Source organism: Pantherophis guttatus, chromosome 14, assembly GCF_059756535.1.
Source record: "Pantherophis guttatus breed Tessera chromosome 14, ASM5975653v1, whole genome shotgun sequence".
Classification (NCBI taxonomy): Eukaryota; Metazoa; Chordata; class Lepidosauria; order Squamata; family Colubridae; genus Pantherophis; species Pantherophis guttatus.
In genome coordinates this window covers 18,983,697-19,004,599 of record NC_142076.1, presented here as the reverse complement: position 1 = coordinate 19,004,599, position 20,903 = coordinate 18,983,697, and the positions used below count along the sequence as shown (strand labels likewise).

The 20,903-nt window shown below is 43.7% G+C and overlaps 1 protein-coding gene across 2 annotated transcripts in view; it reads right to left on the bottom strand.

Annotated features, from left to right (window-relative positions):
* Nucleotides 1–15: 15 nt before the first annotated feature.
* FBXL18 (F-box and leucine rich repeat protein 18) overlaps nt 16–20,903 on the bottom strand; it is a 29,771-nt gene continuing 8,883 nt past the window's right edge. For both annotated transcript variants that reach the window (XM_034436577.3, XM_060684008.2), the window contains exons 4-5: nt 20,635–20,853; nt 16–2,565 (exon numbers count right to left, since the gene is read on the bottom strand). In XM_034436577.3, the coding sequence (XP_034292468.2) occupies nt 2,409–2,565; nt 20,635–20,853 (376 nt within the window). In that variant the 3' untranslated portion in view covers nt 16–2,408. The remainder of the gene's footprint in view (nt 2,566–20,634; nt 20,854–20,903) is intronic.

Below are 20,903 nucleotides of genomic sequence, written 5' to 3'. Positions count from 1 at the left end.
AGGATCGCCAAAAAATGTGTAAAGAAATTTTTATATGCCATCTGGATAGGTAAATCCACGGTTAAACCACTTAACACCGAGATGAGCATCACATCTGAATGTGCACGCGCATATATATATATACACACACACATACACACGATTACGGATACTCAAGCTGGCTGGTGATTTTGGGCACGGAGCAGCCCGAGCGAGTTCGTGAAGGACTGGAAGAAAAGAAAAAAGAAGAAAAAAAAAAGCAAAAATCTAGAAAGGGAAGGGGTGCCGTAACATTCCCGGCCTCCACATCGTACCGTTCTTTGGAAAAGTAAGCGCCTTCCCAAAATGTCTTCTCCAGCCTGCCTGACACACCCTCCCCCCAGGACAAAGTTACTGGTGGAGCAGCTACAGGTGGAACACAGGTGGAGCACAGACCCCCTAAGGCAGTGATGGCTAACCTTTTTGCCATCGCATGCCAAAAGCAACCATAATTCTATGACCCCGTCCTGTGCTCCCCCTTATTTTGGCATGTGATGGCCCAGTGGGCCTGTTTTTTGCTCTCCCCAGGCTCCAGAGCCAGTCTGGGAGCATGGGGAGGGGGAAAACGGCCTTCCCCGCTCCACCGGAGGCCGGAAACGGCCCGTTTGCTGACTTCCGGTCCCACCATTTTCACCCTCCCCAGGCTCCTAGAAAAGGCTCTGGAGCCTGGGGAGAGCGAAAAATGGGCCTTCCCCACTCACCCACCCACCCCAGGCCCTCCGGAGGCAGGAAACAGCTGGAGCTGAGTTCCTGTGCCTATCGATATGGCTCCGTGTGCCACCTGTGGCATGCGTGCCATCGGTTCGCCATCACGGCCCTAAGGAAAGATCCTCTAAAATTGGGACGCCCCTTTAAGGCTTGTGGACTTCAACTCCCAGAATTCCATCTGGCTGGGGAATTCTGGGAGTTGAAGTCTTAAAGGGGCACAAGGTTGGACACCCTTACTTTAAAATCTAGAAAACCAAGACCAGAAGGGTTTCCTTGAAGGGAAGCAGCTGGCTCGAAGGTACCCCTGCGGTCTCCACGGACCCTTAACCTGCCCCTCAGAGGTACGCTGGACTACCAGTGGCGTTTTGTCAAGGACTAGAAATGGAAGGCTCGATCCAAGATGGTATCTTTAGCGCCACAGCTTGCTTCTCTCTTCAAAAGGATGTCGGATTTCAGGAGAAAAGCAGAAGGGATGGATGGACTCCCTCTTCACACGGGTGTCTTTTACTTGTCTACGAAGCCACCCGAATGCCATCATCTAGAGGAGGCCTGAAGAAGACATGCTGGCTAGGTTCCACCATCTTCTCCTGCAACCTAACTCTCTAGGCGGACCCCTCACGAGACGGAGGGCGTCCGCTCTCCACGATTACATTCTCGATTTTTAGAACCGCAACTGCTCCTGCCGGATGGGGATTTAGTCAAGAGAAGTGTGGTTGCTCCTGCTAAAATAAAAATAGCGGAGAAGAAACAGGCGGAATATTCGGAGCGATTTAAGAGCAATTCTAAGCCGTCCCTTCTGTGCATTTAATGCGGATGGGAAGGCTTCTGGCCTCTCACCATTTAACACCGCTTTTAAATCTCTTTCTGACTTTCAGGGGGGTTTTCCAGGGAAGAGGAAGGGGCTCCAAGAAAGCTGAAGGAAGGGCACAGTTGTCAGATTAGCAAAAAAAAAAAGCAGCGGTGCAACCGGAGTTAAAGCAATTGCTAAAAATCCCAAATTCATCTGGATTCCCACGAGTTCAAGACAGTTGGTCTTTTGCAATCATTTTTTTGGAGTGCCTTCAAGAGCGAAGGAGAGCATAATCCTGGAGCAGAAGAACGATGTTTCTCAACTCTGGGCAAGCGTGAGATGCGTGGACTTCGTCTCCACGCTGGCTGTGGGGGGAATTCTGAGAGCTGAAGTCCACAACAGCTTCAAGGGACCCGGGTTGCAAGGAAAAACCCACACAAGGGACGAAGACAGGAAAATCAGGTTGCTTCCCCAAACGATGCGACTCGGAAGAGGAGGAGGAGGAGGAAAAGAGTACATTCTTTCAAACTGACATTCTTCTTACCTTGAATCCCACCTCAAGTTAAAACAAGAATTCAGACATTAAATAGCAAGGAAGGAACACTGAACGGGGAAGGTCCCATTTCTAGCCGCCGCCCGTTCCCACGTTTTGCAGGAACGAGGAAGGGTTAGCATTTTTTAAAATAATAATAATAATAATAATAAGGTGATACTGGTTACAATTTCTTTCCCCAAGGGCAAATTTTGCCTAAGTGGGATCCTCGGAGCGGCATCGAGAAGCGAAACAGCGTTCCAACAACGGACACGAGACTCCAAAAGCAGCGAACTCTCGACCAAGGAGGAGAAGAAAAGTGGCTGGCTTCTGGGACCTAATCTGGCGGGGCTTCCCCCGTCACCACCACAAATTCGGCGGCTCCTCGGCCACTCGGCTTTTGAACAAGGTGATCTCGTCCAGGTGCATCATGGGGACGTCCCGGATGACCTCGGTTAGGTCTTCGTGCAGGAGAGGGAACACAACCACGTTCAGCGCAGGGCGCTCCGCCTGGAAACTAAGACAGAAACACAAGAGGTGTTAAGATCAGAGGGAAGGGGGGGCTGTGGTTAGCAGGCACGGTTGCAAACCCAGATAGCTCGGGTCCCAGTGCAGGGAATCCTCGACTTACGACCACCATTGAACCTACATCAGACCAGTTTGTGGATTGTAATTTTACTATGGTTAGACCATGTCTAGGGATGCGGTGGCTCAGTGGCTAAGACGCTGAGCTTGTTGATCGAAAGGTCGGCAGTTCAGCGGTTCGAATCCCTAGTGCTGTCGTGTAATGGGGTGAGCTCCTGTGACTTGTCCCAGCTTCTGCCAACCTAGCAGTTCAAAAGCAGGTAAAAAATGCAAGTAGAAAAATAGGGACCACCTTTGGTGGGAAGGGAACAGCATTCTGTGCGCCTATGGCGTTGAGTCATGCCAGCCACATGACCACGGAGACGTCTTCGGACAGCACTGGCTCTTCGGCTTTGAAACAGAGGTGAGCACCGCCCCCTAGAGTCGGGAACGACTAGCACATATGTACGAGGGGAATCTTCACCTTTACCTTAGACCATGTCTTAATTGACAGACTGGATTTTATTATAGATAAAATATAGACCGTTGCATGCCTTGGGGTCACGTGACTGTCTTTTGGGGACCTTCTGACGAGCAAAGTCAATGGGGAAGCCAGATTCACTGAACAGCCATGATTCACTTAACAACGGTGGCAAGGAAGGCCGTAAAATGGGGAAAAACAAATTGTCTCGCTTAGCAACAGAAATTTTGAGGCTCAATTGTATTGTGGTCCTAAGTCAAGGATTACCTGTGTTTGCAAGGGAGAGATGTTCCTGAACCTGAAAATCCTCCTCTCTTTTTTTGACATACAGGTGGCTTTTCTGACTACATGATTGTTGGTTCTGCAACCCAACAAGACAGACAGAGACTTCAGAGGATAATTAGAACTGCAGAAAAAACCATGGCTACCAACCTGCCTTCCATGGAGGACCTGTCTACTGCACGAGTCAAAAAAAGGACTGTGAAAATATCTACAGACCCCTCGCATCCTGGACATAAACTGTTTCAACTCCTACCCTCAAAACAATGCTATAGAGCACTGCACACCAGAACAACTAGACACAAGGACAGTTTTTTCCCGAATGCCATCACTCTGCTAAACAAATAATTCCCTCAACACTGTCAAACTATTCACTGTCTGCATTACTATTAATCTTCTCATCATTCCCATCACCCATCTCCTCCCACTTATGACTGCATGACTGTAACTTGTTGCTGAATCCTTACGATTTATATTGATATTGATATACTGATATGATTTGACTGCTTATTTGTACCCTATGACTACCACGAAGTGTTGTACCTTATGATTCCTGACGAATGTATCTTGTCTTTTTATGTACACTGAGAGCGTATGTACCGAAGACAAATTCCTTGTGTGTCCAATCACACTTGGCCAATAAAAAAAGGTTGGGTTGGGTTGGGTTGTGTGTATTGTATTCAATTGTATTGTATTGTATTGTATTGTATTGTATTATTGTATTCTATTGTATTGTATTGTATTGTATTGTTGTATTGTATTGTTGTATTGTATTGTACTGTTGTATTGTTGTATTGTATTATTGTATTGTATTGTATTGTATTGTTGTGTTGTATTGTATTGTATTGTTGTATTGTATTGTATTGTATTGTATTGTATTGTTGTATTGTATTGTTGTATTGTATTGTATTGTTGTATTGTTGTATTGTTGTATTGTATTGTATTGTATTGTATTGTTGTGTTGTATTGTATTGTATTGTATTGTTGTATTGTATTGTTGTATTGTATTGTATGGTTGTATTGTATTGTATTATTGTATTGTATTATTGTATTGTATTGTATTGTATTGTTGTATTGTATTGTTGTATTGTATTGTATTGTTGCATTGTATTGTATTGTATTGTATTGTTGTGTTGTATTGTATTGTTGTATTGTATTGTATTGTATTGTTGTATTGTATTGTATTGTATTGTATTGTTGTATTGTATTGTATTGTACTGTTGTATTGTATTGTATTGTTGTATTGTATTGTATTGTATTGTTGTATTGTATTGTTGTATTGTATTGTATTGTTGTATTGTATTGTATTATTGTATTGTATTGTATTGTATTATTGTATTGTATTGTATTGTTGTATTGTATTGTTGTATTGTATTGTTGTATTGTTGTATTGTATTGTATTGTATTGTTGTATTGTATTGTTGTATTGTATTGTATTATTGTATTGTATATTGTTGTATTGTATTGTATTGTTGTATTGTTGTATTGTATTGTTGTATTGTATTATTGTATTGTATTGTATTGTATTGTATTGTTGTATTGTATTGTTGTATTGTATTGTACTGTTGTATTGTTGTATTGTATTATTGTATTGTTTTGTATTGTATTATTGTATTGTATTGTATTGTATTGTATTGTTGTATTGTATTGTATTGTATTGTTGTATTGTATTGTATTGTATTATTGTATTCTATTGTATTGTATTGTATTGTATTATTGTATTGTATTGTTGTATTGTATTGTATTGTTGTATTGTTGTATTTTTGTATTGTTGTATTGTATTGTATTGTATTGTTGTGTTGTATTGTATTGTATTGTATTGTATTGTTGTATTGTATTGTTGTGTTGTATTGTATGGTTGTGTTGTATTGTATTATTGTATTGTATTGTATTGTATTGTTGTATTGTATTGTTGTATTGTATTGTAGTATTGTATTGTTGTATTGTATTGTATTATTGTATTGTATTGTATTATTGTATTGTATTGTTGTATTGTATTGTATTGTATTGTATTGTATTGTATTGTATTGTATTGTATTGTTGTGTTGTATTGTATTGTTGTGTTGTATTGTATTGTTGTATTGTATTGTATTGTTGTATTGTATTGTATTGTATTGTTGTATTGTATTGTATTGTATTGTACTGTTGTATTGTATTGTATTGTATTGTTGTATTGTATTGTATTGTATTGTATTGTTGTATTGTATTGTTGTATTGTATTGTATTGTTGTATTGTATTGTATTGTTGTATTATATTGTATTATTGTATTGTATTGTATTGTTGTATTGTATTGTATTGTATTGTTGTATTGTATTGTTGTATTGTATTGTATTGTATTGTATTGTATTGTATTATTGTATTGTATTATTGTATTGTATTGTTGTATTGTATTATTGTATTGTATTGTATTGTATTGTATTGTATTCTATTCTATTCTATTCTATTGTATTGTTGTATTGTATTGTTGTGTTGTGTTGTATTATTGTATTGTATTGTATTGTATTATTGTATTCTATTGTATTGTATTGTTGTATTGTATTGTTGTATTGTATTGTATTGTTGTATTGTATTATTGTATTCTATTGTATTGTTGTGTTGTGTTGTATTGTATTATTGTATTGTATTGTTGTATTGTATTGTATTGTATTGTTGTATTGTATTGTATTGTATTGTTGTATTGTATTGTTGTATTGTATTGTATTGTAGTGTTGTGTTGTATTGTTGTGTTGTATTGTTGTATTGTATTGTATTGTTGTATTGTATTGTATTGTTGTATTGTATTGTTGTATTGTGTTGTATTGTATTGTATTATTGTATTGTATTGTATTGTATTGTTGTATTGTATTGTATTGTTGTATTGTATTGTATTGTATTATTGTATTGTATTGTATTATTGTATTGTATTATTGTATTGTATTGTATTGTATTATTGTATTGTATTGTATTATTGTATTGTATTGTTGTGTATTGTATTGTATTGTATTGTTGTATTGTATTGTTGTATTATTGTATTGTATTGTATTGTATTGTATTGTTGTACTGTATTGTAGTATTGTATTGTTGTATTGTATTGTATTATTGTATTGTATTGTATTATTGTATTGTATTGTTGTATTGTATTGTATTGTATTGTATTGTATTGTATTGTATCCATCCTCTGAGAACGAGTTTGCTCAAAATAGGCAGGCAATCGTGGCTACCTTACATGCCACGTCTTCAGGTATGGTCTCTTGCCATGCATTCTGGCTTAGGTTTCTTCCCTTTCTGGACCCACATCCCCATATACAAGGCAGTCCTTGACTTACAACAGTGACCGTTCAGAGTGGGGGGAAAAGGTCCTTACGTCATGTGATCAAAATTTGAATGAACACTAATACGCTCGCTGTTCATTAAGCCCTTGTGTATATTAAAGAATGAAAATAGAAGGATTACAAAAGGAAGAAAATCTGAATATTACATGCGAAGGGTTAGAAACGAGGGGTCAAACATCACAGTGCAGAATTTATTAGGTACTGTACATGAGGCAACGTATAGTGGCTTTCGTTAACCGTCAATAAAGTCATTTTAATTTATTAAAAAAAACAAAAACAAAAATACGAACGCTTGCAAATTGATTCACATTTATGACCGTCGCAAATGTCCCAAGGTCACGTGACCGTCTTTTTCGACCTTCTGACAGGCAAAAGTCAAGGGGGGAAAACCAGAATCATTTTATCAACCGGGTTACTCACTCAACAGCTGCAATCGTTCCTTTAACAACGGCGGTGAGAAAGATCGAAAAACGGGGCCAAACTCACTCGACCCATGTCTCGCTTAACGACGCAAATTTGGGGCTCCACTATGGTCATGAAGCCGAGGACTGCCTGTATTTCTTCCCCTTGGTCCCTTTTCTAGCTCTTTTAGGCATTGTGAAGTCTTGCCTTCCTCCCATAACTCCGGAATCCGCTGCCTTAAAATTTTCTGCCGTGCCGTTAATTTCCCCTTATTAAAAAAGAAAGGGACCGCCGTAAATTTCCCTCTCATCCACGCACACCCAGGGCTGCAGGCGTGTTAATTAATGCAACGGGAAAAAGCACTGCACCAAACTGTGATAGTACGCGCGCCGCAGCAGAGAGAGAGAGAGAGAGAGAGAGAGGGAGGGAGGGAGGGAGGGAGGGAGGGAGAGAGAGAGATTGAGAGAGAAAGAGAGAGAGAGAAAGAGGGAGAGAGAGAGGGAGAGAGAGAGGCGCTGCGGCACTTAAAATCCATCCACAATCTTTTTCTCGGGGAAAATATCCGTGAAGGTACCGAGGAGGGGGAGACGGAGGAGAAACATTTATATATTTGAAAAAGCCAGGCGCACGCAGGCAGCGGTCTCAGGATAACGACGGTTAAATAGGATAGGGCAGGAAAGGTGAATGGGAGGTGTGGCAAGAAGGAAGCAGACGTGGATATAACCGCTGCAAATGCACACACAGAATAAATCAAAATGTTTGGTCTTGGATGCCAGCGGAGTAAATACAGGTCATATCTTTTTCGGGGAGGGAGAAAGGAGGCCATTTGTCACACGCACTGGGGCTGCGGTGTTGCTTTCTTTCTGTCTGCCTCTTACTCAAGCGTTATGCCATCCGCGTGGCGATGAGAGCAGGACGCTCTCTTCTTCCTCCGCGCCACCCCATTGAAATGGACACTAAAATCCATGTAATTACACAGAGTGTAAATGGACCGGAGTCTGAAAGCGCCAAGGAGCGAGAGAAAGATCTGCTTGCTCTTTAAAATCCGATTCTGGATTTCTAACCCTCTTGACTGCTGAAACGGGGAAGATAACGGGCAATCGACAATGGCTGAATGATACAGTCGGGACTAGATGTGAAGAAATTGGGAAAAACGACCCGACTGGGAAGAATTTGGTTAATAAGATTTAGATCCTATTTTCATGCCTAAGGCAGGACTAGAACTCACCGTCTCCTGGTGATAGGCCCAATCTCACCCAGCTGGCTTTCAGGTCCAAGGCAGGACTAGAACTCACCGTCTCCTGGTGATAGGCCCAATCTCACCCAGTTGGCTTTCAGGTCCAAGGCAGGACTAGAACTCACCGTCTCCTGGTGATAGGCCCAATCTCACCCAGTTGGCTTTCAGGTCCAAGGCAGGACTAGAACTCACCGTCTCCTGGTGATTGGCCCAAAGTCACCCAGCTGGCTTTCGTATCTAAAGCAGGATTAGAACTCACCCTCTCTTGATGATTGGCTCAAAGTCATCCAACTGGTTTTTGTGCCTAAGGTAGGACTAGAACTCCCATCTCCTGGTTACCTTCTAGCTGCGTGAACCAACTCTCACCATTTCAGCAATGGCCCGGGGAATTCTGGGAGTTGCCTCACCGTTTCCTGGCAATTGGGCCAAAGTCATCCAGATGGCTTTTGTGCCTAAGGTGGGACTAGAACTCAGCGTCTCCTGGCGGTTGACCCAAAGTCACCCAACTCGCTTTCATGCCTAAGGTGGGACTAGAACTCACCATCATCTGGTGATTGGGCCAAAGTCACCCAGTCACCCAACTGGCTTTCGTGCCTAAGGTGGGACTAGAACTCACTCTCTCTTGGTGATTGGGCCAAAATCACCCAGACAGCTTTGGTGCTTATAGAGGGACTAGAACTCCCATCTCCTGGTTAACCTCCAGCTGTGTGGACCAACTCCCATCCTTTCAGCAATGGCCATGCAGCCTGGGGAATTCTGGGAATTGCAGTCCACACATTTGGAAAGTGCTGGGAATTGCAGTCCTGTATTGTTTCGTACCAACTAGCCGCAGCTTTTGAGAATAAGGTTTGTCTTCTAGAAAGAAAGAAAAAAACAAAAAACCGGCCAAGCTTTAATCCCAGCTCCACATTTATTGAAATTAAAGGTAGCTGTTGGAATCTATTTCCATAAATCAGCAAAAAGCGCACGGACCAATTGGCTGGTTTTATTTCATCAGGTTAACAGCGCCAAAGCAAAAAACTCCTTCCAACGAGGCTTTCTTTCCAACTGCTTAATCAATGAAATTAAAATAAAATAAAATAAATACATATGAATCCCTGCCAGTCTTAAGGGATAAAACGTCCAGGAGCTGATAGCTCAAACGTGCAAATTCGACCTCTCTGGTCGTTGCTGGCTTGTGGCTTCAGCAGCTGAAGTTTCCAAGGGGGAAAAAAAAGGCAGAGAAATGTGAGTTGGGACAGAGTTGCCAAGGCCTGACACCAGGAAGATGCCACCTGGAAGAAGAGAAGGCCCTTTGCGGGTGCAGGAGTGGCCAGTGTCTCTTCCTTTTGGCTTGGTTACCCCGCAGTAAATTCATACCGAGCGCTTTGAACTCCCAAGAGTATATGGCAGCTGGCTAAGCGCCAACCAGCGAAACATCCTGCGTAGCCGAAGGGGAACAGTTGGCACAAGAGGACACAAGGATGGGAAGAGGCAGAACAGCCCCTTGGAGCCTGGAGGCTGGGGGATCGCTACGGCAGGCAGAAAAAAACACACACCCTGGGAAGCTGTTTTCCCAACATCTCCGCAAATTAAGAAGTTATTTCAATAATTGGCCAATTAAGCCTAATTTATACTTGGGGAAACACATTAATGGTTCAAGCCTCTTGTTCTGCCCCCCCCCCCGCCCTCCCCTTGCCACCCGTTCTTGCATCAAGTGGTACATGTTGGCACAAACAAACCATGAAAACGAGGCTTTCGATGGGGAGGAAACATTTGGGGGAGGAGGGGGAGGAGGAGGAGGTGGCAAAAGAAGGAAGGAAGGAAGGAAGGAAGGAGAAAGAAAGAGAGAGAGAGAAAGAAAGAAAGAAAGAAATAGAGATAGATAGATAGATAGATAGATAGATAGATAGATAGATAGATAGATAGATAGATAGTTAGTAGGTAAAGGTAAAGGTAAAGGTTCCCCTTGCACATATGTGCTAGTCGTTCCTGACTCTAGGTGGCGGTGCTCATCTCCGTTCCAAAGCCAAAGAGCCAGCGCTATCTGAAGACGTCTCCGTGGTCATGTCTCTCTCACACACACCAGAGAGATTCAGTGCTGAACACGTCACAGCCCAGCACTTCCAGGGCTGCGAAACCCTGTTGGATTTTTATTTTATTTTTGCAGAGCTGAGGATGCTACAGGCTTGTGCCTTGGCATGACTGCATCCCACGTTCATTTCCATAGTCCTTATTCTTCTGGCTCTCTTATCTATCTATCTATCTATCTATCTATCTATCTATCTATCTATCGAGCACTGGAGCATGGTCTTCGGAGTGTGTCAGTTGCAAAACGCAGGGAAGCTTTTTTTTTTTTTTTTTTTTAAATCCACCCTGCAAAGCTTTGACTTCCAGATTGCAAAGCGAGGGTCTCTCAAGAAGGGGTGTGTGTGTGTGGAAATGGATCCGTACACTTGCAAAACCATTCAGAGGGAAAGATGCGGTTTTTGGCACCCGCCTCTCGATCAAAACCCCGCCAGGAATGCTCCATGGGCCTTCTCTCCTCCCAAAGGGGAGGGGAGGTCAGAGAATAGGGTAGGTAGGACCTGCTCTCTCTCTCTCTCTCTCTCTCTCTCTCTCTCTCTCTCTCTCTCTCTCTCTCTCTCTCTCTCTCTCTCTTTTTCTCTCTCTCTCCCCCCAGAGCAGAATCCAATTTCAACAAGTGCTTCCTCCACCCTCAAGGAACGCTGCAGCCTGGCCATTTATTATTCATCCAAGCTGACGGGCCGATTCAAGGGCTCCAAGCGAGCAGGAAGCCAAACAGACAATGAACGCTGGAACGAGATCTTAAATGATTCACTGCATTAAGCCCTCCGCGGATCTCGGAGGTGGGGAGCCCAGCCAGCAGACATGCTTAGGCAAGCAAAGAAGGCTTGGCAGCTCTTGTACCAACAACGGGCTCTCGGCTCATCACTGGAGAGTGGCAGAGCCCTTTCAAGGTCAGCGGGAGGAATAAGAAACAGCAGGAAAGAGGAGGAGGAGAAGGCAAAATAGAAGAGAGAGAAAAAGAAAGAGCAGGAAGGAGGAGGAAAAGGCACAATAGAAGAAGGAAAAGAAGGAAAGGGGAAGGGGAAAGGAGGAAGAGGCGGCAAAATAAAAGAAAGAAGAGAAGAAAGAGAAGGAATAGGAAAGAGGAGGAAAGGAGAGGAGGGAGGAGGAAGAGGCAAAGTAGAAGAAAGAAGGAAAAGAAGGGAAGGGGAAAGGAGGAAGAGGAGGAGGCAAAATAGAAGAGAGAGAAAAAGAAAGAGCAGGAAGGAGGAGGAGGAGGCACAATATTGCTGAGCACATTGTAAGCCGCCCTGAGTCTTCGGAGAAGGGCAGCATATAAATCAAATTAAAAAAAAAACAATAGAAGAAAGAAGAGAAGAAAGAGGAGGAATAGGAAAGAGGAGGAAAGGAGAGGAGGGAGGAGGAAGAGGCAAAGTAGAAGAAAGAAGGAAAAGAAGGGAAGGGGAAAGGAGGAGGCAAAATAGAAGAGAGAGAAAAAGAAAGGAGGAAGAAAGAAGGAGAGGAGGAGGGAGGAGGAGGAAGGAGTCAAAATAGAAGAAGAGAAAAAGGAGTGGGAGTAGGAAAGAGGAGGAAAGGAGATGTGAAAGGAGGAGGAGGAAGAGGCAAAATAGAAGAAAGAAGAGGAGAAAGAAGGAATAGGAAAGAGGAGGAAAGGAGAGGAGGGAGCAGAAAAGAAGGAAAAATGCAAGAAAGAAGAGAAGAAAGAGAAGGAATAGGAAACAGGAGGACGAGTGGGGGCTGAAGAAGGGGGAGATGGGACCCACTTTTTTGGGTGGGGATACAAGGTTTACTGTTTTTGAGACAAACACCACCCCGAGGCCCAATGCTTTTCCTCACATGATGCACTAGCTGCTCTCCGGAGCTGAGCAACCTTTTACCTGTCGTCCCGAGTAAGAATTCCTTACTTCACTTCGACAGCACCTGCAGGTTTCTGCAAATTTAGAATCTGCAGTTCTAACTAGTATTCATTTTATTTAAAGAATTCTTTATTGGCCAAGTGTGATTGGACGCGCAAGGAATTTGCCTTTGGTGCATACGCTCTCAGTGTACATAAGGAGAATAAAATACGTTCGTCAAGAATAAAAAGATACAAGACTTAGTAATAGTCAAGGTTACTAATAAGCGATCAAATCGTACTAGGAAACAAATAAAAACAATATAGATTGAAAGATACAAGCAACATGGTTATAGTCGTAAGTGGGAAGAGATAGATAGATCTATCTATCTATCTATCTATCTATCTATCTATCTATCTATCTATCTATCTATCTATCTATCTATCTATCTTCCTTACTAGATACTAGTAAGGAAGAGAAGAAGACTATCTAACTAACTAATTAGAAGAATATCTAGCTAACTACGGCCACTGGCAGAAGATACTTTGGCCTTGGGAATACATTCGTTCGAGAATGCTAAGGGTCCTGGATGTTATAAAACACACACTCTCTCCACAAAAAAGAACCAAAACAACTGAATCTCAATGGAGATTCTCAGCTTCTCAACTGAAGAAGCTTCTTGGATGAGAAGGGAAAGGAAACCCCCCCCCAAGAAAATCCAGTTGCCTTTTGGAAAACACCTTTGGGACCAAGCAGCTAAGGAAATTGGCCCTTGTCTTTTCCCCCTCCCCCAGACCCATTAAAGACCCCCCACCCCACCCCTCTCTTCTTAAAGGCGTGCCAAACATCTAGTACTTGCTTTCCATTGATCGGTTTTTAAACGGGTAGTGATTTTATTTTCTTGTTTTATCGACAGCTGGTCAAATATTTTTGGTTTTGAGTTGCTAGGAAAGGGAGAGGAAGGCAGGCGTCACACCCCGCACCCCCTCCGCCACGAAAAATGCCAAATGCCACGAGGAAAGGAGCCTAGAAACTGATTGCTCTCTAAGTGCATCAACAGAGGGATAGAATCAAGATCACGTGAAGGGTTAAGACCACTTTATAAGGCCTTGGTGAGGCCACACTTGGAATCCTGCATCCAGTTTTGGTCCCCATGATGTAAAAAATCTGGCTCCCATTTATATTCATTTTTTAAATATACGAGTCAGTGGCCAAGTGGCTGAATTTTGATCACGTGACCATGGGGATGGCTGCAACGGTCGTAAGTGTGAAAAACGGTCGTAAGTCATGTTTTTCAGCACCGTCGTAACTTTGAATGGTCACTAAACAAACTGTTGTAAATTAAGGACTACCTGTACAGAGATTAGAATTGGATAGGATAGGATAGGATAGGATAGGATAGGATAGGATAGGATAGGATAGGATAGGATAGGATAGGATAGAGAATGAATAGAATAAACAATAGAATAGAATAAGAGTTTAGAATAGAATAAAATAGAATAAAGAACGAATAGAATAGAATAAGAGTTTAAAATAGAATAAAGAATGAATAGAATAAGAGTTTAGAATAGGATAGAAGAGAAGAGAATAATAATAGAATTAGAATTAGAATTAGAATTAGAATTAGAATAGAATAGAATAGAATAGAATAGAATAGAATAGAATAGAATAGGATGGGATGGGATGGGATGGGATGGGATGGGATGGGATGGGATGGGATGGGATGGGATGGGATGGGATGGGATAGAGTAGAATAGAATAGGCGTTTAGAATAGAATAGAGAATGAATAGAATAAACAATAGAATAGAATAGAATAGAATAGAATAGAATAGAATAGAATAGAATAGAATAGAATAGAATAGAATAGAATAAAGAATGAATAGAATAGAATAGAACAGAACAGAACAGAATAACAAATGAATAGAATAGGATAAGAGTTTAGAATAGAATAAAGAATGAATAGAATAAGAGTTTAGAATAGGATTGGATTGGATTGGATAGGATAGGATAGGATAGGACAGGACAGGACAGGACAGGACAGGACAGAGTTGGAAGGGACCTTGGAGGTCTTCTACTCCAAGAAAGACACACAGTCCAGACAATAAGCACAGACCAACGTGCTTCCTTTTGCAACCAGAATTCCTAAAGAAGAGGTCTCACCTCACATGCATTTGTCACCAAACTGGCAAGGAATAAAACAAAAAAACAAAAAAACCCGATCCTATTAATAAAAACCTAAAAATAACACTGCTCCTATTCCCAATCTCCCTTCGGTTCTGGAGGCAGGCAAGCAAACTCGGTCATTAATATCTGGACGCCCAGCTTTAGTACGGCTTCTCCCCAGAGGTGTTGAGTCCTACCTGTGATCCAGAAATTGAGGCTGAACCCCCCCCCACAAGGATTAAAACCCTGAGTGTTTCAAGTAACACTCGAAAGAGGTTGTCAAACCAGAGGGAGCCCATTTCAGAGAAGAGGCATTGATGGTGATTAATGAGCTGGAGGGACCAGCTCTAAGTAGAAAAGGGGGGGGAGAGAGAGCGGAATTAAATATTTAAGCTTGACTAAACGACAATTAAAGGGAGTGGATGGGGGTGCGGTAGGGGAAGAAGGAAGATAAATATTTCAAGGGTGTGATGGCTGCTCTGAGCATGGATGTGTATGTGTGTGTGGGAAGGGAGAATACTGGAGAGACTGTTTACGACAACTCGAGGAGCGAAGGAACTTTGGAAAGGGATAAGGAAAAAAAAGGGGGATGCGGTGGCTCAGTGGCTAAGACACTGAGCTTGTCAATCGAAAGGTCGGCTATTCAGCGGTTCAAATCCCTGATGCCGTGGAACGGGGTGAGCTCCCGTGACTTGTCCCGGCTTCTGCCAACCTAGCAGTTCGAAAGCAGGTAAAAAAATGCAAGGAGAAAAATAGGGACCACCTTTGGTGGGAAGGGAACAGCGTCCCGTGCGAGTTGAGTCATGCCGGCCACATGACCACGGAGACGTCTTTGGACAGCGCTGGCTCTTCGGCTTTGGAACGGAGATGAGCACCGCCCCCTAGAGTCAGGAAATGACTAGCACAGATGTGCGAGGGGATCCTTTACCCTCTGATACATAAAATGTACAAAAAATTCCTCTGATGCATAAAAGTGCAAGAAGAGCAACTAGGATGATCAAAGGCCTGGAGGCTAAGACATATGAAGAATGGTTGCAGGATTTGGGTATGGCTAGTTTAGAGAAAAGAAGGACTAGGGGCGACAGGAGAGCAGTATTGCAGTATTTGAGGGGCTTGCCACAAAGAAGAGGAGGGGCGAAGCTATTCTCCAAAGCACCAGAAGGCAGGACAAGAAGGAACGGGTGGAAATTAACCAAGGAGAGAAGCAACCTAGAATTAAGGAGAAACGTCCAAAAAGTGAGGACAATTAAACCAGTGGAACAGAAGTTGCCTCCAGGAGTTGTGGTTACTTTATCACTGGAGGCTTTCAAGAAGAGACTGAGAGAGAGAGAGAGGGAGAGAGAGAGAGGGAGGGAGGGAGGGAGGGAGGGAGGGAGGGAGGGAGGGAGAGAGAGAGAGAGAGAGAGAGAGAGAGAGAGAGAGAGAGAGAGAGAGAGAAAGACGGAGAGCTACTGGATTTGCTCCTCAAAATCCGCTCTTCATTCTCCCATCCGCCCATCCTTGGAAAGACCAGCATCTCAGGGGCAAAGCAAACACTGCTGCTTAATATACATTTTTGTAAATAAATAAATAACCAGAGAGGGGGGGGGAGAAATGAGAGTCCAAAGAGAGGTAAACATTTCTTTTTAACGTTGCCCTGTTTTTTCCCCCAGCTCCTTCTGTCATGAATAGAAAGCTGCTTTTTTTTTTTCTTAAGCAGGTTGGCACCTAGTGGTAGTAGCTCCATTGTTGAAATTCTTTGCTTGGTGTTGCTTCTGCAGTGGGAGTGGGAGGGAAGGAGTGGGGGGGGAGGAAGGACCCAAGGTGATAACAACTTTTCCTGCAGAATGGGAGGGATGGAGGAAGGGGGGGGGCAGGATTTGTAAAGGCAAGGATGGATGGAGGGGATGTTTTAAGGAACAGCCAGAGCTCCACCTAGGGGGAAACTCAAGACAGCCTGACTCTTATGAAGAGGAAGAAGATTTGGGGATGAAAGCTACAGGTGTGGCATGGAACAAGATGGGACAGGACCTCACCTGCCCGGAGGTGCCACAGGCAGGGATTTGCAAAGCCTTCCTTCGTTCAAGAAAAACACCTTTTCGAATCGGAAGAAAAGCTGAATATTTAAGGGGAAGGAAGTAAATAAAAAAAAAACCCTCTTGGTATCTAGCGGCGTGCTGGAAACCCTGACTTGCTTCATACATGATGGTTTATTTAGAACATGGTTTGGCGAAGCAGCCGCTGTGAGGACTGTGTAACCTTAAGGAAGAGTTTATGATTGGTGCTAATAAGCAGCAATTTGATATAGCATTATCTTATGCATCATATTGGTATACAAATCAGTGCTTCTTTAGACAACTTTAAGATGTGAAAAAAAAAAAACCTCAACTCCCAGAATTCCCCAGGGGATTGAGGTTGAGAAACACGGCTAGAAATCAAACCGAACAATCAATCAAAGAGCCTATATTTTTTTAAAAAAAATTTGATTTATATGCCGCCCTTCTCCGGAGACTCAGGGCGGCTTACAGTGCGTTAAGCAATAGCCTTCATCCTTTTGTATATTTATACAAAGTCAGCTTATTACCCCCACAATCTGGGTCCTCATTTTACCTACCTTAGAAAGGATGGAAGGCTGAGTCAACCTTGAGCCTTGGCGAGATTCGATCTTACTTTAATTGCAGACAGCTGGTGTTAAATTACAGTGCCTTGTCTGCAGAGCTATCCAGGCTCCTATAATGACCTATAGGCCACGTTCAGGTAAGGCTGGGAAAGACCCTCGCAGGAATCCCTGAAGGCCACTGTCAGGGGAGCATCAAACCCAGCTCTGGAGACGATCCAGAGGCTAGCGGAAGACAGATTTCTCTTGGGCCTGGCTGAACATAGTCGTGAGGATTAGTTGTCTCTTGACAGTCCCCTTCCCTAATCTCCCCCCCCTTTTTTTTTTACACAACCTAAATTAACAGCCACACAAAAGACCCACAGGAAGGCTCACCCCCCCCCCCCGTGGAGGTTTTCATTAACTCCAGCCCCCCCACCCTCCGTCCTGGCTGAGAAAGTGGAAAAACCGCATTCTGCCCTCTTCGGCTTTGTGCTTTTGAAACAGGCATCAGAAAAATGGTTCGGGCGGCTGTTTTAAGAAACAAGAGGATTAAGCCGCCCGTGAATGTTATTTCTGGCAGGAACGGGGCATGCAATATCTCCCATATTGTTCCAGCTGTCATCTGCCACCCCATTTAAAGCACTTAGCCGCATACGATTTTTTTTTTCTGCTCCAAAGAGCTACTGGGGGGGAAAAAAATTATATATATATATATGCTTAGAGACAAGCCTGGTCTATTGAATTCTACACTCTCCTGTGTAGTGATGACAACCAGAATAAGCTTGGAAATATGCTTGGAGGATGGATGAGGGATTTGGTGCTGTCACAATCAGGCCAGCCCACCTCAAAAAGTTATGATAAGGCTGAAACGGACATCATCGCGAAGGACGAGGGGCTATAAGGTCGTCTGTGACTTATAAGCACAACGGGATGTTCGTTGCTAAGCAAAGCGGACGTTAAGGGGGCCCTGCTCAATTTTATAAACTTGTTGGAACTTGTCTCTCCTGGTTGTTAAGTGAACTATGAGCCTTGGTGGCGCAGCAGACTAAAGTGCTGTTAAGTAGCACCAGCTGCCTGCAATTACTGCGAGTTCAAATCTCACCAGGCTCAAGGTTGACTCAGCCTTCCATCCTTCCGAGGTAGGTAAAATGAGGACCCGGATTGTGGGGGCAATAAGCTGACTTTGTATAAAAAAGAACACCGCTTTTGGGGAGGGGGGGCAAAGCCCTACTAAGCAGGTATATACAAAAGTATGAAGGCTATTGCTTAACGCATTGTAAGCTGCCCTGAGTCTCCGGAGAAGGGCGGCATATAAATCGAATCAATCAATCAATCAATCAATCAATCAATAAATAAATAAATAAACCCAGTTTTCCCCACTGTCTTTGCTTGTTGGAAGCCAGCACCCACCTGCAACTGTTGTAAATACAGATAGTCCTCGAATTACGACCACAATTGAGTTTTGCCCCCATTTTACGACCTTTCTTGCCTCTGTTGTTAAGCGAATCGCTGGCAGCTAGTCACACGGTTGTTAAGGGAATCTGGCTTCCCCGTTTGACTTTGCTTGTCAGGTCGCAAAAGGGGATCATGTGACTCTGGTTCAGCAGCAACGGTCGTAAGTATGAACCAATTGCCAAGCGTCTGAATTCTGATCACGCGATCGTGGGGGATGCTGGAAAGGTCGTAACTCTGAAACACGGTCCTGAGTCACTTCAGCGCTGTTGTAACTTTGAACGGTCCCTCAACGAATGCTGTAAGTCGAGGATTGCAAGTATACACATTTTTGTCATTTGATGCAGTGACAGTTGCAAGTGCAAGGAGTTGTCCTAAGTCGCTTTTTTTTCAGGGCCGTTGTAACTTCGAACAGGCACTAAACCAATGGTTGTAAGTGGAGGATTACCTGTAACAGGGGTCAGCAACCTGCGGCTCTGGAGCCGCATGTGGCTCTTTCACCCCTCTGCTGTGGCTCCCTGTCGCTCAAAATATGCATCACAACTGCCAATACTCGCTGGCACGCGATTTATTGAGCTTTTCAACCTCTGGTAGGCCAACCATGGATAAATCCAAGAAAAGAAAAGTTTCAGAAGAAAACAGAACGTTTTAATATGCTAGTTTTGTGGCCGCTCAAGAAATAGTCAGGCACGGGGAAGGGTTTTTGTGGCTCCCGGAGTTTTCTTTTCTGTGGGAAATGGGTCCAAATGGCTCTTTGAGTGTTTAAGGTTGCCGACCCCTGGCCTCTAAGTATGATGAACTTTTATCAATGCCCAAAGTTTTGGCTCAGCTGCGGAAGCCAAACGCCTTTAGATATTACGAGCGAGAAAGTAGATGTCCATTAGGGGAAGGCAATTCCGGATTCATTGACGAGTCTGAGCTAAACGAGATGTTATTAATTTTTCATCTCACCATAACAGCACAAACAAAGGACCGCAGCGAAGAATCAAAGGCAAAGAATAATGTGTTATATTGTTCACAGCTTTGCACTGATCGTTATCGCTTTTTTTTAAGGGATCAGAATTAGGAACGTGGGAGAGAACAGCTGAAGACCTGGTAGCTGCAGAGAGCATAAACAGAACTGGAGATTCCAGTTTAGCCCAGGGCCGTTATGAGATATTTGGGGGCAAGTGAAGGAATGAATATAGTCCTCGGCTTACGACCACAATTGAGCCCAAAATTTATGTTGCTAAGTGAAATGTTTAGCAATAGCACTTAGACTTTTATACTGCTTTACAGTGCTTTACTGCCCTCTCTAAGCGGTTTACAGAGTCAGCCTCTTGCCCCCAACAATCTGGCTCCTCATTTTACCCACCTCAGAAGGATGGAAGGTAGAGTCAACCTTGAGCTGGTCAGGATCGAACTTCTGGCAGTGGGCAGAGATAGCCTGCAACATTGCATTATAACAACTGCACCACTATGGCTGGCTTACTTCCTTCCCTTCCCTTCCCTTCCCTTCCCTTCCCTTCCCTTCCCTTCCCTTCCCTTCCCTTCCCTTCCTTCCCAAGCTATACCAGACTTATATACCACTTCACAGTGCTTTTACAGCCCTCTCTAAGCAGTTTACAGAGTCAGCCTCTTGCCCCCAACAATCTGGGTCCTCATTTTATCCACCTCGGAAGGATGGAAGGCTGAGTCAACCTTGAGCCTGGTGAGATTCGAACTGCCAAATTGCAGGCAGCCGGCAGTCAGCAGAAGGAGCCTGCAGTACTGCACTCTGACCACTGCGCCACTGTGGCTTGTTTAAATGAGTTTTGCCTCACTTTACGACCTTTCCTGCCACAGCGATTAAGCGAATCATTGCAGTCGTTAATAACATTGTTGTTAAGTGAACCGGGCTTCCCCATTGACTCGGCTTGTCAGAAGGTCAGAACAGCGGATCACGTGACCCCTGGACACGGTGGGAGAGGAAAGACTTTGCTGGAGAGGAATTCACTGTCAATTCAATAAAAGGGGTTTTTGTTGGGACAAGGCCAGCTTGACACCACTCCCTAAACTGCTGGCATGTTTCCTCTTTGCATTGGGTAGACCGGGCTGAAGTGATGTGGGCGGCCCTTTACATTTTCCAGAACGGCCTTGAGTTCGACACCCCTGAGTTAAAACAACGAAGAAGGAACTGTTCAGAAAGAAGCTGAATCATCATGTTTTGCCCTTCTAATGACCCAACAGGAACATGCCAAAAAGAGAATCCGATGCGGTTTCTTGCACTCACCTCCGTATCAGGGTCTGCTGTAGGCTTTTGCAAAGGGTGAGCGACTCCCCCATGAACATGTGGCACATGATCACCTCGCGGCAGGCAGCCATGAAGGACATCACGGCGTCGGACTGGAGGGTCCCACTCCGGGAGATGATGCAGAGACGCTGCAGGGAGGAACAGCAGCTCAGGGCGTGGAAGAACTGGGCGTTGGCGTGGAAGTAGGGCTGCTCAAGCCTGCGAGGAGGAAGAAGAAGGTTGTCAAGCTCGCTTAACAAATTTCTCGC